Below are 12,981 nucleotides of genomic sequence, written 5' to 3' on the forward strand. Positions count from 1 at the left end.
GAATATCATATTTTTATTACTTAATTACTTCCTACTTCCGGAGCTCATGAATAATTTAATTACTTCCGGAGCTCCGGAAGTAATTACTTCCGGACTTCCGGAGCTCATGAATAATTAATGACCTGTCAGTTTGACGAAAGGGGTATAATATCACTCTCTGATGTCACTCGACAATTAAATTATTACACAATCTGCAAATAAAGGAAATGTTGTGAAACAGATGCGGTGTTAGATAATGTGAACGGTTTGGATGACGGCAACGTTAAACTTACGTGTCACATCAAAGATTACAGGCCACTTTGATCAACGCTATACATAAAAGGAGAAAAGCAAAGAGTGACTAAATGTGTAATACTTGGGCTTCTCTATGTTCCTAGCTTTAAAACCTAAGCTACAAGACACTTTTTTTTACATGTAGAAAACTAAAGAAATCTTCCACAATTGATATGTACTGTATTTTCTATCAAATGTCATTCACTGTGAGCACAAAGCTTTGTGGTGCCTTGCCTGTGCCTGCTTTTGGCAACGACTCTAAGCCTGTTTTCTGTGGAAATGCAGGAAACTGGTTCTAATTTAGGCACCAGCATCGGCACCACAGTAGTGGAGGTAAAAGAGAAGTATTTGTATTTGTTAGGGATCATTTTTAGTAAGTGCGTACGCCAAAAAATTCAGGCTACATATTTGACCTTCAAAAGCTCTTAAGTAGCTATAATTATTATTGTAACAGCTAAAGTTCATATAAAGCTAAATTAAACAGAAACGTGTATAATTATCCAGCCAGCCAAATTTTAGTGGTTAACATAATCCCAAATTTTTACAGATATTTAAAAATAAACATCCCGTCCTCTAAAATGTCCCAAATAGATGGCATCATCTGGACAATGGATTAAATATGAATGGTTTGCTTACTGACTGCTTTGTCTGGTTCTGTCTAGCAAGTGTAGGAATGTTTAATCATTTAGTTTATTCACCATATGCATTTCTAATTTTGAACACAAGCATTTTTGGGATTTTAAAAAACAGAAATAAAAGGTAAAATCTGAACGTTTTGGTTTTGTAATGGGAGATTTTGCTGTTTTAGACCATTTACATCAGTACCAAGTTATTACTGTGTCCCATTGAGACTTTCTGTTTTGTAAGAGTGGCCTAGTCAAAAGGCAGTTCGTCACACAAACCCAAAAGCTCACACAATGACTCGATAATCCTTGAGGGATGAACCACAAATAAAACTTAATCATTAATAAGCAGATCAGTGTGGCATGTGACATCACTTTCCCGTTTGGGTCCCGTTCAGTCCTGGCTCCTTTATCTCCGCTCTCCAAAAAGAAACTGATGATTTTATCTATTTTAAAAGCAGTTGTGATTCTCATATGAGAGGCTCTATTTTGAGAAACTGCTTTAACAATATTAGCTGTTGTTTTTCCCTTTGAGAAGAAGCGGTGCTGGTGACTATTTAACCTTCTGTTCAACTCTCCCTCTGTTCATTGTTCCTGCTCCGATTCTGTCACGTCTGTAAACATTTATAGAACGGAGAGGAGTATTAAAGGACAGCTCGTTTTTGACATAAGCTGATAAAAATAGCATCTGATGGTGTTTGTACTACAGCTTAGGCTCTGAAGCATATGCACAGACTTAAAAAAATTGACATAAGTATAGTTAATGTTTTTAGTAGGATCAGAATTCACTTTGACAGTAAATGATAAGCGGAAACTAAATAATTCCTCTTAAATAATGGCTTTGAGAAAAGGGCTTCAGTTTGGGGAAATGCAGTCAGTGACTGCGTGAATTAGGGAACAAACAATATTAATAACAGGAACGGCAATGTCACTGAATAAATCCTGTTTAAATCCTCCATTTGGTTGTGCTGTAAATATTCTACACACCAGCTGTTAGTCTGTTGTGCTTGATGTGTTATCTGCCCACAGTGGTTGATCCACACATTACCAAGTGGGACTGGAAGCAAATGGACTGAGTGAACTTGAAAATGTATGTGTCTGATTTAGAGCAGATAGCAAGAAAACAGTGGTCCATTCTAGGATACTGAGGGAGGATTCACACAGATGGCTTTCAGCTTTCAATGCTCTCGCTTCTCATTCACTTTGAATGGAGTGACATCATGTGTTGCCAAACTGAGTGTTGGATCCCATGCTTTGTTTTGCTCCCTCTGATTGAAATTCAACATAAACAAATGCTCCAGCATGGCAAGTAGCCAGTAAGATCACATCATACAGACATAATTTTTTTCTGCTGTTAATTGCATTAGAAAGTTTAATTGCTGGATAGCGCTACACGGTGACCTTTTCTTGATGTGTTGAGCTTATATGCAGACATGCAGGAAATGTCTTCCGTATTAGTTAGCCGAATTTTATTTTAAAAAACTAATTTTCAAGGTTTTTTTTTATACTTATAGAGAGAGCTGCAAAATTATCACATAATTAAACTGGAGGGGCGGCAAGATGCATACGATTTTAAGTATAATAGTTGGGATTGTGCTGCAGTTGCCTGTTATTGGACTTGGAGCAAAAGGGAAATGGACTGATTCTTATATAGTGCTTTTCTCCTCTCCCAGAGAGAGCAACTTTTATATCCTTGGGTTTAATATCTTTCCCAAGGATATTTGGCATGCAGAGAGCCATGGATCGAACCACCGACCTTCCGATCAGTAGATGACCTGTTCTACCTTCTGAGCTACAGACACCTCAGTTATACTTTTCCTTGTTTCCTTATTGTGAAACACATGTAGAATTACTCAGCGGGTTAAAAGTAGCTTATATTAAACATGGCCAGAGTTTTAAATACTCAGGTGACCACATGTAGAAGGAATTCCCTGTGCAGCAAAAACTGAAGGCTCAGCTTCAGAAAGAAATTTTCTACTCTTACTGTGATGTCAGTCAGAGTGGATATTCCTAATATGGTCATTGCAGGTTGTACCCACCGACTGTTAAAACCTTTTATTTGCGAGTGGCAGTCAATCAGAAGGAAGGTGGAGCTAAAACAGCTTGAAGGCCCTTGATAGGATTGTTTTATACTTTGAACCATGCAACAGTGTTGTAATAGAATTAACAATAAACATATAGGCTATGTAAAATCCCCCCTTTAGTATTGCAGGACACCCTAGTATGCCATAAAATCACAGTTAAAAGGAAAAACATGCACTCATCATGTAAGCTTAACTGGGTAGGCTCTAAAGAGCACTTGTTTTTAGTGAATAAATATTGTGTAATTACAATGAGAACATGGACTAGCAGGATTTGGGAATCACACTTCAGTGGTCACCGGGAGTGCTAGCAGTTTCAATTCCCAAGCCTGTGATATGCTAAATTGTAGCTACTGAAACCAAACCTAATTTCAGGCTGGACACCCCCACCCCGACCAGCGAATCTTTCTTGACAGTACTGTACACGCTTGCAGTCACTTGGGTGATTTCATGGCTCTTAACCAAACACAAAGGCTCCATTATGGCTCCGCTCACTGAAATAAACTCACTTTCTCTCCCCTATTCCTTCTCGCCCATTTTGTCCTCTTCCATCTCCTCCCACTCTTCCGCCTCCTCTTTAAATTCACACTTTCACCCACTTCTCTCTGAAATCAAATCTAAAGCCATATTTTCCATTTTGTTACCTCATTCTCGTGTGGAAGTGGGGGAAGACGGAAAGAAGGGGAAATAAGGCAAGGAAGACGAGGAATCGAGGAGAGTGCGAGTATAATAATTAGCCCAGTAATTAGGTCTCGTCCCTAGTTCCCCCTCCCACCTTCCTGTCCTTTGAAGTTCCCTCCTCCAGACTACCTTGGATGCACTTGGGAGGCATCCAAGAGGAATGGGGGATCACAGGTGTGTGTGTGTGTGTGTGTGTGTGTGTGTGTGTGTGTGTGTGTGTGTGTGTGTGTGTGTGTTGTGAGCAGGTATGGAGGAGCTCTGCAGAACCTGACTCTCAAGCTTCCTGTCACCATCAACAAGTTCTTCCAGCCAACTGAAATGTCCTCCAGTGACTTTAAAAGATGAGAGTTATTGGTGCACTCCCTCAGTGTCTTTCTGTCATTGGCAGATTGCTTGCTTTTTCATTGTTGAAACCCTCACCCCCGTCTCTCACACACACACACACACACACACACACACACACACACACACACACACACACACCACTCATATGTGCCAGATGCTGTATTTTCAACACACAGAGATTCAGACACACACACGTCACATGAGGTTCTTTGTTTTGGTTTGCTGCAGAGATAAAACCCGGCTCTGTTACACTTCTCTGTAAGGGAGACAAAGAGCGCTTATCTCATAACACTGAATGTGTGTGTCTGAGGGAGAGAATGCGTTTGTGTGAGTGTTTTCCAATGCAGTCATTTTATTTATGCATTGAAAAAATATTTTTTCTTTAACTAGCTGGATTTTCAGTGTACTTAAGTCTGGTTTTTTTTGTTTTGTTTTGTGGGGGGTTTTCCCTTGTGGATCTGTGTCTGTAGTCATGAGATCTACATGCTGATTTAGCCACCAGGGCTAGCATGACACACTTCCTCTTGAAAAGGAGGCTAATCACACGTTAAAAGATTTAAGTTTAAAGTTCAACACAAACACACTATAGACGGATTGGATGGGGAAATTATTCTAAAAAATGCTAAAGCAATAAATAAAAGAAGTTGCCAAAATAAAAATCTAATATCTCTGTGAGCAGTACCTTAGCATGTTTGCAATAGCTCAACTATTTTTAGTTTTAATACAGCCAGAGCTGGGTGGCAACAGTGGGGGTGGCAAAAACTGTCCAATAGTAGGAACAAATGCTAAAAGATAGAAAATATACTTTGGTGACTCACATGAGTAAAGTCACCTCCAGCTTATCCAGGGGAATGCCGAGGCATCCCCAGTCCAGCCGAGAGATATAACCTCAACCTGCTCCTTTCTGTGTGGAGTAGCGGTTCTACTTTGAGGACCTCTCAATTAGAGCAGGGCAATATGACCAAAAATATTTATACTTTATTATATTATAATTTTATACATTTGAAAGTTTGCGATAACGATATAACTGACGATATAATTGACACTAGACAAAATACTTTACAACTCCACAACTTTATTAGTGCAAAAAAAACCCCAAAAAACATCAATGTATTTTCACTGTTTTATGTGCATTAAAGTTATGTAAAAATTTAACAGTGCAAATGCAAAATCCTTGCTGACAGTTTAACCAAAAGGCATTTCCTGTGGAAATTAGCCAACATATCCTCAGCATAACCATGTATAATATCCGCAAAACTTAAAAAGAGGTTATACACACACAATACGGTAATATTATGATGAAGCACAGTACGTATCACTCCATGAGGCTCCTGCCTACGATAGCCGTAATGCTCAAACAATCCATCAAGCTGTGCAGGTTCGTAGCTTAGCAAAGTCGTACTAAAACATTTGACAGATTTTCGAGCGCCGTGTACGACATAAAATAATTTCGAGGTCAGTAAACACAACCAGAATTCATACATAAGGCGCACAGGATTATAAGGGGCACTGTCGATTTTCAGAAAAATCAAAGGATTGATTTTAAGTGTGCCGTATTTTCCAAAAAACACAGTAATAACGACGGCCTGCTAGCATGCTCTACCAAAAATAGTGCTTTGTTGTGTATCTGACGGACGAAAGCTAAACCAGTTCCACACTGAAGTTGCAGCATTTTTACAAACCAGTTCTGGTTCATCCGTTTCATTCAACGATCTGCTTTCGTCCTTCTCATGCTCCGTCGCCGCCATGCTTTTTTTTTTCCCCGCCATGTGCGTATGAAACCAAAGGCACTGCGCATGCGTGTTTTACCCATATTCTATCGCGATATTTCATTTTCTTATTGTTGCCCAACATTATACCGGTATTACCGTGAACGGTATGATATGGCCCAGCCCTACTCTCAATGACTGCACTCTTTACTGTCTCTGAGTAAGAGGCCGGCCGCCTTTCAGATAAAGCTCATTTTCACTGTTTGTATCTACAATCTTGTTCTTTTGGCGACTACCTAAAGCTTGCGACCATAGGTTACGGTTGTAGCTCGACTGGTAGATTGACTGCTTTGCTTTTGTACTCAGCTCTCTCTTCAACACGAGGGGCCGCCGGAGCGTCTTCATCACTGCAGCTGATGGCCCAATCTGCCTGCCTGTGAAACTATAATATATACATTTACTGATTTTGTAAATAGTAGTGTAATAAGTAAAATAATTAGTGGCAAATCTCCTTTAGCCCCACGCACAAGGCTCAACGCGTAAACGAGGAAACCGCGCTAACGCGTTGATGCTGTGCGGCCCCAAGCATGGGCGATCTGCAGTAACTCGCTAACGGAGATTTGTCGCGTTAATGTGGTTATGGCGGTAATGTCATTTTAACAAGATTAACGCTGACAGCACTAAAAATAACACATAACACAATGAATGAACAGAAGAAAAGTTATGCAAAATTTTGGCACTTATTTAGTTTCACTTCAGTGTTTTTTACTGACATTCATGGTCGTGATAGTTTCTGCTTCCTGCCTTTTCATTTTTAGTCTTTGCATCTTGTTAGCCAAACTGTATGGAGTAAACAAAAACATTGTTTTTTGTTGGAGGAAAGCATGTATTGTAACTGAGAACACTTGAGAGCTTGGTAGGTGTAACGTTTTTACCTGCTGCTTACCTGGTAGACCCACAGTGAACTAAGTGTTCCTAAAATTATTTTGCATAAATTATTTTAAAAACTATTTTATTTTTGTATTATTTTGCATAATTATATTGTCAGTAATATTGTAATTTGACACAGACAGTGGTACTCCAGTCAGACCTTCAACAGCCTTTAACCTGCTCTGTTTTGTAGCAAAACGTCTGTGTGATGTTGATGTGCGAACGGCATCGCTAAATGTTGGTTAGCGTTTACTGATAGCAAAGGGGGCGAGATCAGTGTTATAGCCAAGATTAAATAGTTTTTAATCTTCAGCATTTATTGATCACACATCACTGCAGTCTGGCATGATGCTGCAATATATATTTTTCTCAGGCCTAGTTAACGCACAAAACAAACATTATGGTTTTGTGTTGGTGAGGTTACAGTCACATGTGCTGATATTGACTGAAGCCATTTTCGCTGTGCGGTGTCATGGATGATGTATTAGTGTGTGTGTGTGTGTGTGTGTGTGTGTGTGTGTGTGTGTGTGTGTGTGTGTGTGTGTGTGTGAGAGTGAGCGGACAGGCAGATGGGGTCTCCTGAGTATGAAGGGAGCTAACGACCTTGAGAGAGAAATGAAAAGAGAGGCATGGTGACGGCAGGGGTTAGCTTGTTTTGTGCCGAGGGTCAGGCAGCATGGGCAGGGCATTTCTGCTGCCGCTGCTTCCTCACTGCATTTCCTCCACTCAGCCTGCCTCATAAGTGCACGCACACATACTCACGCACACGCACACATTGACGAGGCGATACCGCAGCGACACAATGAACACGGTCTGGCTTCAGGCAGATTGAGCAAGGTGTTTCCTGTGACCTGAACAACTGCTGCGTCAACAGAAATACATTCATCTGGAACAACACTGGCAGGCGCTCGCAGCCGTGCACAGCGTGTACGTGTGTCTCGGCAAACTGATTTGACTCTGTCAATTAGCGCTCATTAATTTCTCCTCATTTGAATGCGTGAGCGTGTGTGTAAGTGAAAACAGCTGTGTTCAAGTGCGTGATGGTCATCCTTTATTCATGCTTCGTTCATGGTTTATTCATGTACTGTTGAAGCATTTGCAAAGTGAATGAATATTGGATTAAAAGGAGCTTTGAGTTATTCATGAGCGGAGATATTTTGGACTGTACGGGTGCTCACAAAATCTTCAACATCGCACAAGAATGCACAAAATAACAGCACAGATGAAAGCAGTCTTCTAAATGTTGCATTCTTTTGTAGCCGACTCTGTGTTTTTGTGTGTCCTGCAGGCCGCACATTGCCCTGTTATGGAAAAGATGAAGAGGATTAAGAAGCGTCTGTCATTAACACTCCGCCCCAGTCAGACCATCGACGAGTCTCTGTCAGAACTGGCTGAGCAAATGACCATTGAAGATGGTGGCACCAAGGACAACGGTATTCACCTTTTCTTTTTACAAATCCTGTTCTAAAAAAGATATGAACGTATAGAAATGTTGAAATACAAAAGAACAAAATGGTAAAAACATATTTTAGTTGCAGTGAATAAAATGAGGATGATTCATTTTAAAAGGGTTACAATTCCATTAAAAAAATCTCTGATTTGAGTCCCTGCCTGATCTGCACCAGCGTAGAAAATTCTACCAGTCTGATTTTTCTAAGTGTTTTCTTGTGCATGCCCTTCAGCTGATATGTAAAAGCTAGAAGGACACGGGGGTTTTGTGTCTCGACATCTCTCAGGGACTTCTAAATTATAAATCTCTGAAGCTGATGAAGACAAAGTTCAGCATGTGTGTCAGTAACAGTTGTAAAGGCCTTCCTCCAAGTACCTCTCTACTGAGTTATGTAAGAGGCGTAAGAGCAGAGCACTTAAAGACAGACACACACACACACACACACTCACACTCACACACACTGAGAGCTTCTCAGATGATCAGAAAGTAGTCCATAGTGAATGATCATTCACAGACATCCAGTCTTTTTCTGCTTTTCCCTCATATGTGCTACACCACGTCTCCAGTGAACCTTTGAGTTGATAGACACATGACCATAAGTGGCTGCTGCTTTTGATTGACAGCTGTCAGGATAAATGAACATTAATCACTTCATTAATGTGTACTTAGTTTGTAGCTTTTTTTGGTGTGACAGCATCATGATTGAAACGTTAGCAAAATCCATCCGCTCACAGTTGAAAATGGATGGAGGATGCACTAAAGGACTTTGTTGGATCTTTCTGTTCCCATCAATCTAATCAAGTGCAGAATGAAACCGTGTCTGATGTTTTTGTATGTATGTTAAAGGTCCATATGGGAAAAGGTGTTTTGTAATGTTTTCTTAGAGGAAAGGGAACTTGTTGTGAGAGAGCCCCACATTATGCTTTCAAATATTTGTATACTTGGCCATTTTTCCCTCAGTATTACAATCCTTTTTTTTCCCGGTTTGCTGTTGTTTCTTTTTTTTAAATTATGTCCACTTAGAAAATTATTTTAGATGCCTTTTTTTTCTAATTTTGGGGTTAGAGAAAGTCTATTCTCGTGGTTGCAGAGGCAATCCCAGAGAGTAACTCCCAAAGGGATTAGTTGGACATTGAGCAGAAAACTTAAAAACAAAAACAAAACTGCTTGTACTTTGTTTGTATTTTGACTTTGCTGTTTTATTCTAATTGCTATTCAAGCAATGAAAGGTGAATCATTTCTCAGTACTGACATCTATCATTTAGGAGTAGACTGCAAACCTCCACAGACTTTTTTTTTTATCTTATTTTGAAAGCCTCTAGCCCTTCCCTTCTCTTGTTTCCCCACTGGCTGACTCACCGGTCATGTTCTTATCATGGCGATTGTCGTTATCATTCAGTTGCTTTCCCAGAGGCAATCTAGTCCCGTCCTGCAGTGGGGCTTACTCTTGACTCCTCTATTTTTGACAGCAGCAGAAAGGGTACACTGCAAATACAGTTCACAGCCAAGCTTTCTTTGCATTAGCTGGCTTGACAAAGCCTAAAAACCCAGTAAAGCACAACAGTTTTGTAAATAAGACAAAAGATGAGTGCTGCAGAAAACTGTTAATCTCACACAGAGCGCTAAAATAAATGTTTTAATTCCAGTTGAATTGCTGCTGTTGAATTGTAAGGTGACAGCTGGACATTAGATTTCTAAAACTTTAAACTGGATTCATTTAGACATTATTAGGCTGTGGGACAGTAATAAAGGCACTTAGAACATGCTGTAAATTAAAGAACTTGAAAAGATGTGGCGCTTCCAGCTGAATTTAAACCACAAGAGCCACTTTCATGACACAGAAAACTCTGACTTTAAGCTCAACATAGCCCGCTAAGCCTTTAACTAGCTGTGTAGCACACCTCTCTGAACAAGAAGTACCCTCGCAACTGCAGTCTTAAGACCTAGTTGGATTAGAAGTAATAAGCAAGCTAATTATGTCAGTTGATCACTTCATTTCTTAAGAAGGACCAAAATGCTCATAGAGCGTTCGCTCTCTATATCAACCTTTGTAGTCAAGGTTTGCACAGTGTGTAGGACTTCTGTGAGCATGAGGGGATCATGTTAGGTATCCCTTTGACAACATACAGAATCAAGAGCACAAAAATCTGTATAAAACAACCTGAAGTCTCAGTCTTTGACTCACGGAGTATTTGTGTGTGTGTTTATTTGTGGTATTATTCTCCTCTTAGCATAGGTTTGTCACTCTGGGCATTACATAACTCTGGAGAATATTTGATGTCGTCTCATGTTTATTTCTACCCATCTCCCTGTAATTGAGGCTGAAGGTTGGTATTTTTTAACATTTCTGGATCTCAACTTAAATGTTAAATAAAATTCTGTTGGTTCAAACAAACCTCTGCTGCAAAGTATGCATGTCACATAACAAACACATTTCAAAGGTTGAAGGAGATGGGACGTGATATTCTTTGGTGCTCCGTGCATGCACCCGAGGATTTGTGATTCCACTGTGGAGCATCTGGGTGTCATGAAATCAGACATCCTGACACTAGCTTTGTTGTGTTTCAGAGCCCTTCATGAGGAATGGCCGCCCACCCACCTCCCACAGCATGCACTCCTTTCTGCACCAGTACACCGGTTCCTTCAAGAAGCCGCCCCTGCGCCGGCCACACAGCGTCATCGGGGGCACTCTGGGATCTTTCATGGTGATGCCGCGCCATGGCAGCCGCCTGGGTGAGAACACAACACACACACACACACACACACACACACACACACACACACACACACACACACACACACACACTGATGGAAGTGAGCGATAGAAAAGCAGATGCCATCCAAGAGCAAACAGGAAACGTCTCACGATCCTGAGATTTCACATTTGCAGACAGATTCTGGGCATTAATCTCATGCACCCTTAGCAGGCCTGCTTTTTACCCAAGAGGCTGCTGGATGGGGGAACTCAGTCAAACGTTACGCAGTTTCCTGCGAGAACTGACTCATCACAGTCAAGCCTAGTGACGAGTCTCATCCTGACTGGTGGAAGTGAGATGATGTCCAGATGATTCAGAGCAGTAGCAGATTTCAAGGTTGAACAACCCACATGGTGGCAAAATGATTCACAGGATGTAGAAACATGGTCTGAGACGCTAATTCTAAATGTCGGTGAATACATCTTGATATTCAGTTCAAGTTCAAATAAAAGTGATGCTAAAATGTGGTATACATCATGGGACTTCCACACAGGACGTGCTGGGTTCAATGGGAGTTCAATTGAGCCACATCAACTGCGCGTTTGTCAAACTTTGTCCTCATAATCTACCAGAGCTCCCAATTTCTGTGCTTTTCTTGGTGCATCACTGTATGACACCATCCACTGAGAATAGAATAAAATAGAATAACTGGTTTCAGAGCGATGTGCTATGTGATAGCACCTTTAGACCAATTTTGTGACTAAACAGTTTTTGTATTCATGCTTGTAGGAAGTCAGAAGACCAGCTTTATGTTCTGTAGCTGGCAATCATTGAAGTTTTAATGTGTTCTCTCCTTTTGTTGTGAGTCTGTTTGTAGCATGTTGAATGAGCTGCTGATTGTTGGGCTTAAAAGATGACTGAGGACCACTAAAAACATTACCAGTTAACATTAGGATTCTACATGTTTACATGAGCATTTAGCTTAAAGCCTGTCAGAGTGGTCACAACCTGTTAATTGTATTATATTCGTCAGTTTCAAATTTTTCAGATGGTGCCATAAACATTAAGCAAACTTTAAAATATTTTTCTTTTCAAAGTGACCCAACAGCAATAACCAGCATCTGTGCAAACCATGTGTTCCACACAATGTTAGACATTTTACAGCTCAGGCTTTTTGCTGGTGCTTTTTCTCAGCCAGTGGAACACCAAAGGACCTGTTGAGCCTCACACTGGACCCTGGCCTAGATAGAAGGACTTGGATCTAAAAGCAGGCCAGTTAAGTAGGACATTGATGTACTGCATATTGCTGCTACACTCTGTTTGCCTTTTGGCAAGGCTGCTAATGACCACAGAGAGAAAGAAGACAAGTAGTGAGAGAGAGAGAAATGTGGCAATGTGTCAAAAGCTCTGTAGAGACACGGAAATAAAAGAAGGATCAGTGAAAATGTTCAGCAAAGAAAGCTCAATTATGGGTGGAGAACGAAATCATTCAAGGTTTTTGAGAAAGAAAGAGGTGAAGCAAGACAACCTAAAGGAAAACAATGTGGGAGGAAGATAAGAAATCAGCATAGGGGGATTTGTAAGAAAAAAAGACTGGGTTTGGTTTGGTTTAATGAGAGAAAGTCAAAATATTATTGAGAGAGGAAAAAAATGTGAGAGTTCTTGGAGGGAAGACATAAAATAGCAGGAGATGATGCAGAGGTATGTGAAAGTGAAAGGAGGTTAACTGTCCTACTTTAAAAGAAAGTAGGACAGATTAGATCATTTGAAAGCTTTGGAGAAGAAGAGGCACAACAAGGGCAGGTGGGGGGGATTCTGCTGAAGCAGTAGAGGGAATCAAATGAGCTAAACCCTTTAAAAACTTCACACACAACAGAAAATAAGCCAGAAGAGTGAGAAATGCATAGAATAAAAGCACATGAAAGGCAGAAGTGGTAGCTGAAAAATGCTGAAGTTTCTGAGAAAGAAATAAGTGTGCAAGTCAGAGGATCTGAAAAAGGGGAAAGTGGAATATTTGGAAGTTTTTCGAAGAGAGTACAAGCATTACAGGCATGAAAAATGGAGTGAAAGCTTTCTGGAATAAAGAAATTAGACAGTTTTTATCTGTAGGCACTCATTTATGAAAACACAGGAACATTCTGAGCATTTACAAAGGTATAACCCATAAAAACCCATATATATATATATATATAT

The 12,981-nt window shown here is 40.3% G+C and overlaps 1 protein-coding gene across 1 annotated transcript in view; it reads left to right on the forward strand.

Annotated features, from left to right (window-relative positions):
* cdk17 (cyclin-dependent kinase 17) overlaps positions 1 to 12,942 on the forward strand; it is a gene marked incomplete at its 3' end in the record, with an annotated part of 52,644 nt that extends 39,702 nt beyond the window's left edge. Inside the window, 3 exon segments of the mRNA XM_042225675.1 lie at positions 7,931 to 8,075; positions 10,661 to 10,837; positions 12,784 to 12,942. Of these exon segments, the coding sequence (XP_042081609.1) occupies positions 7,949 to 8,075; positions 10,661 to 10,837; positions 12,784 to 12,942 (463 nt within the window).
* Between the last annotated feature and the right edge of the window lie 39 nt (positions 12,943 to 12,981).

The sequence above is a fragment of the Haplochromis burtoni genome, unplaced genomic scaffold (genome assembly GCF_018398535.1).
Source record: "Haplochromis burtoni strain Fernald_Lab_line unplaced genomic scaffold, NCSU_Asbu1 Contig_178, whole genome shotgun sequence".
Taxonomy (NCBI): domain Eukaryota; kingdom Metazoa; phylum Chordata; class Actinopteri; order Cichliformes; family Cichlidae; genus Haplochromis; species Haplochromis burtoni.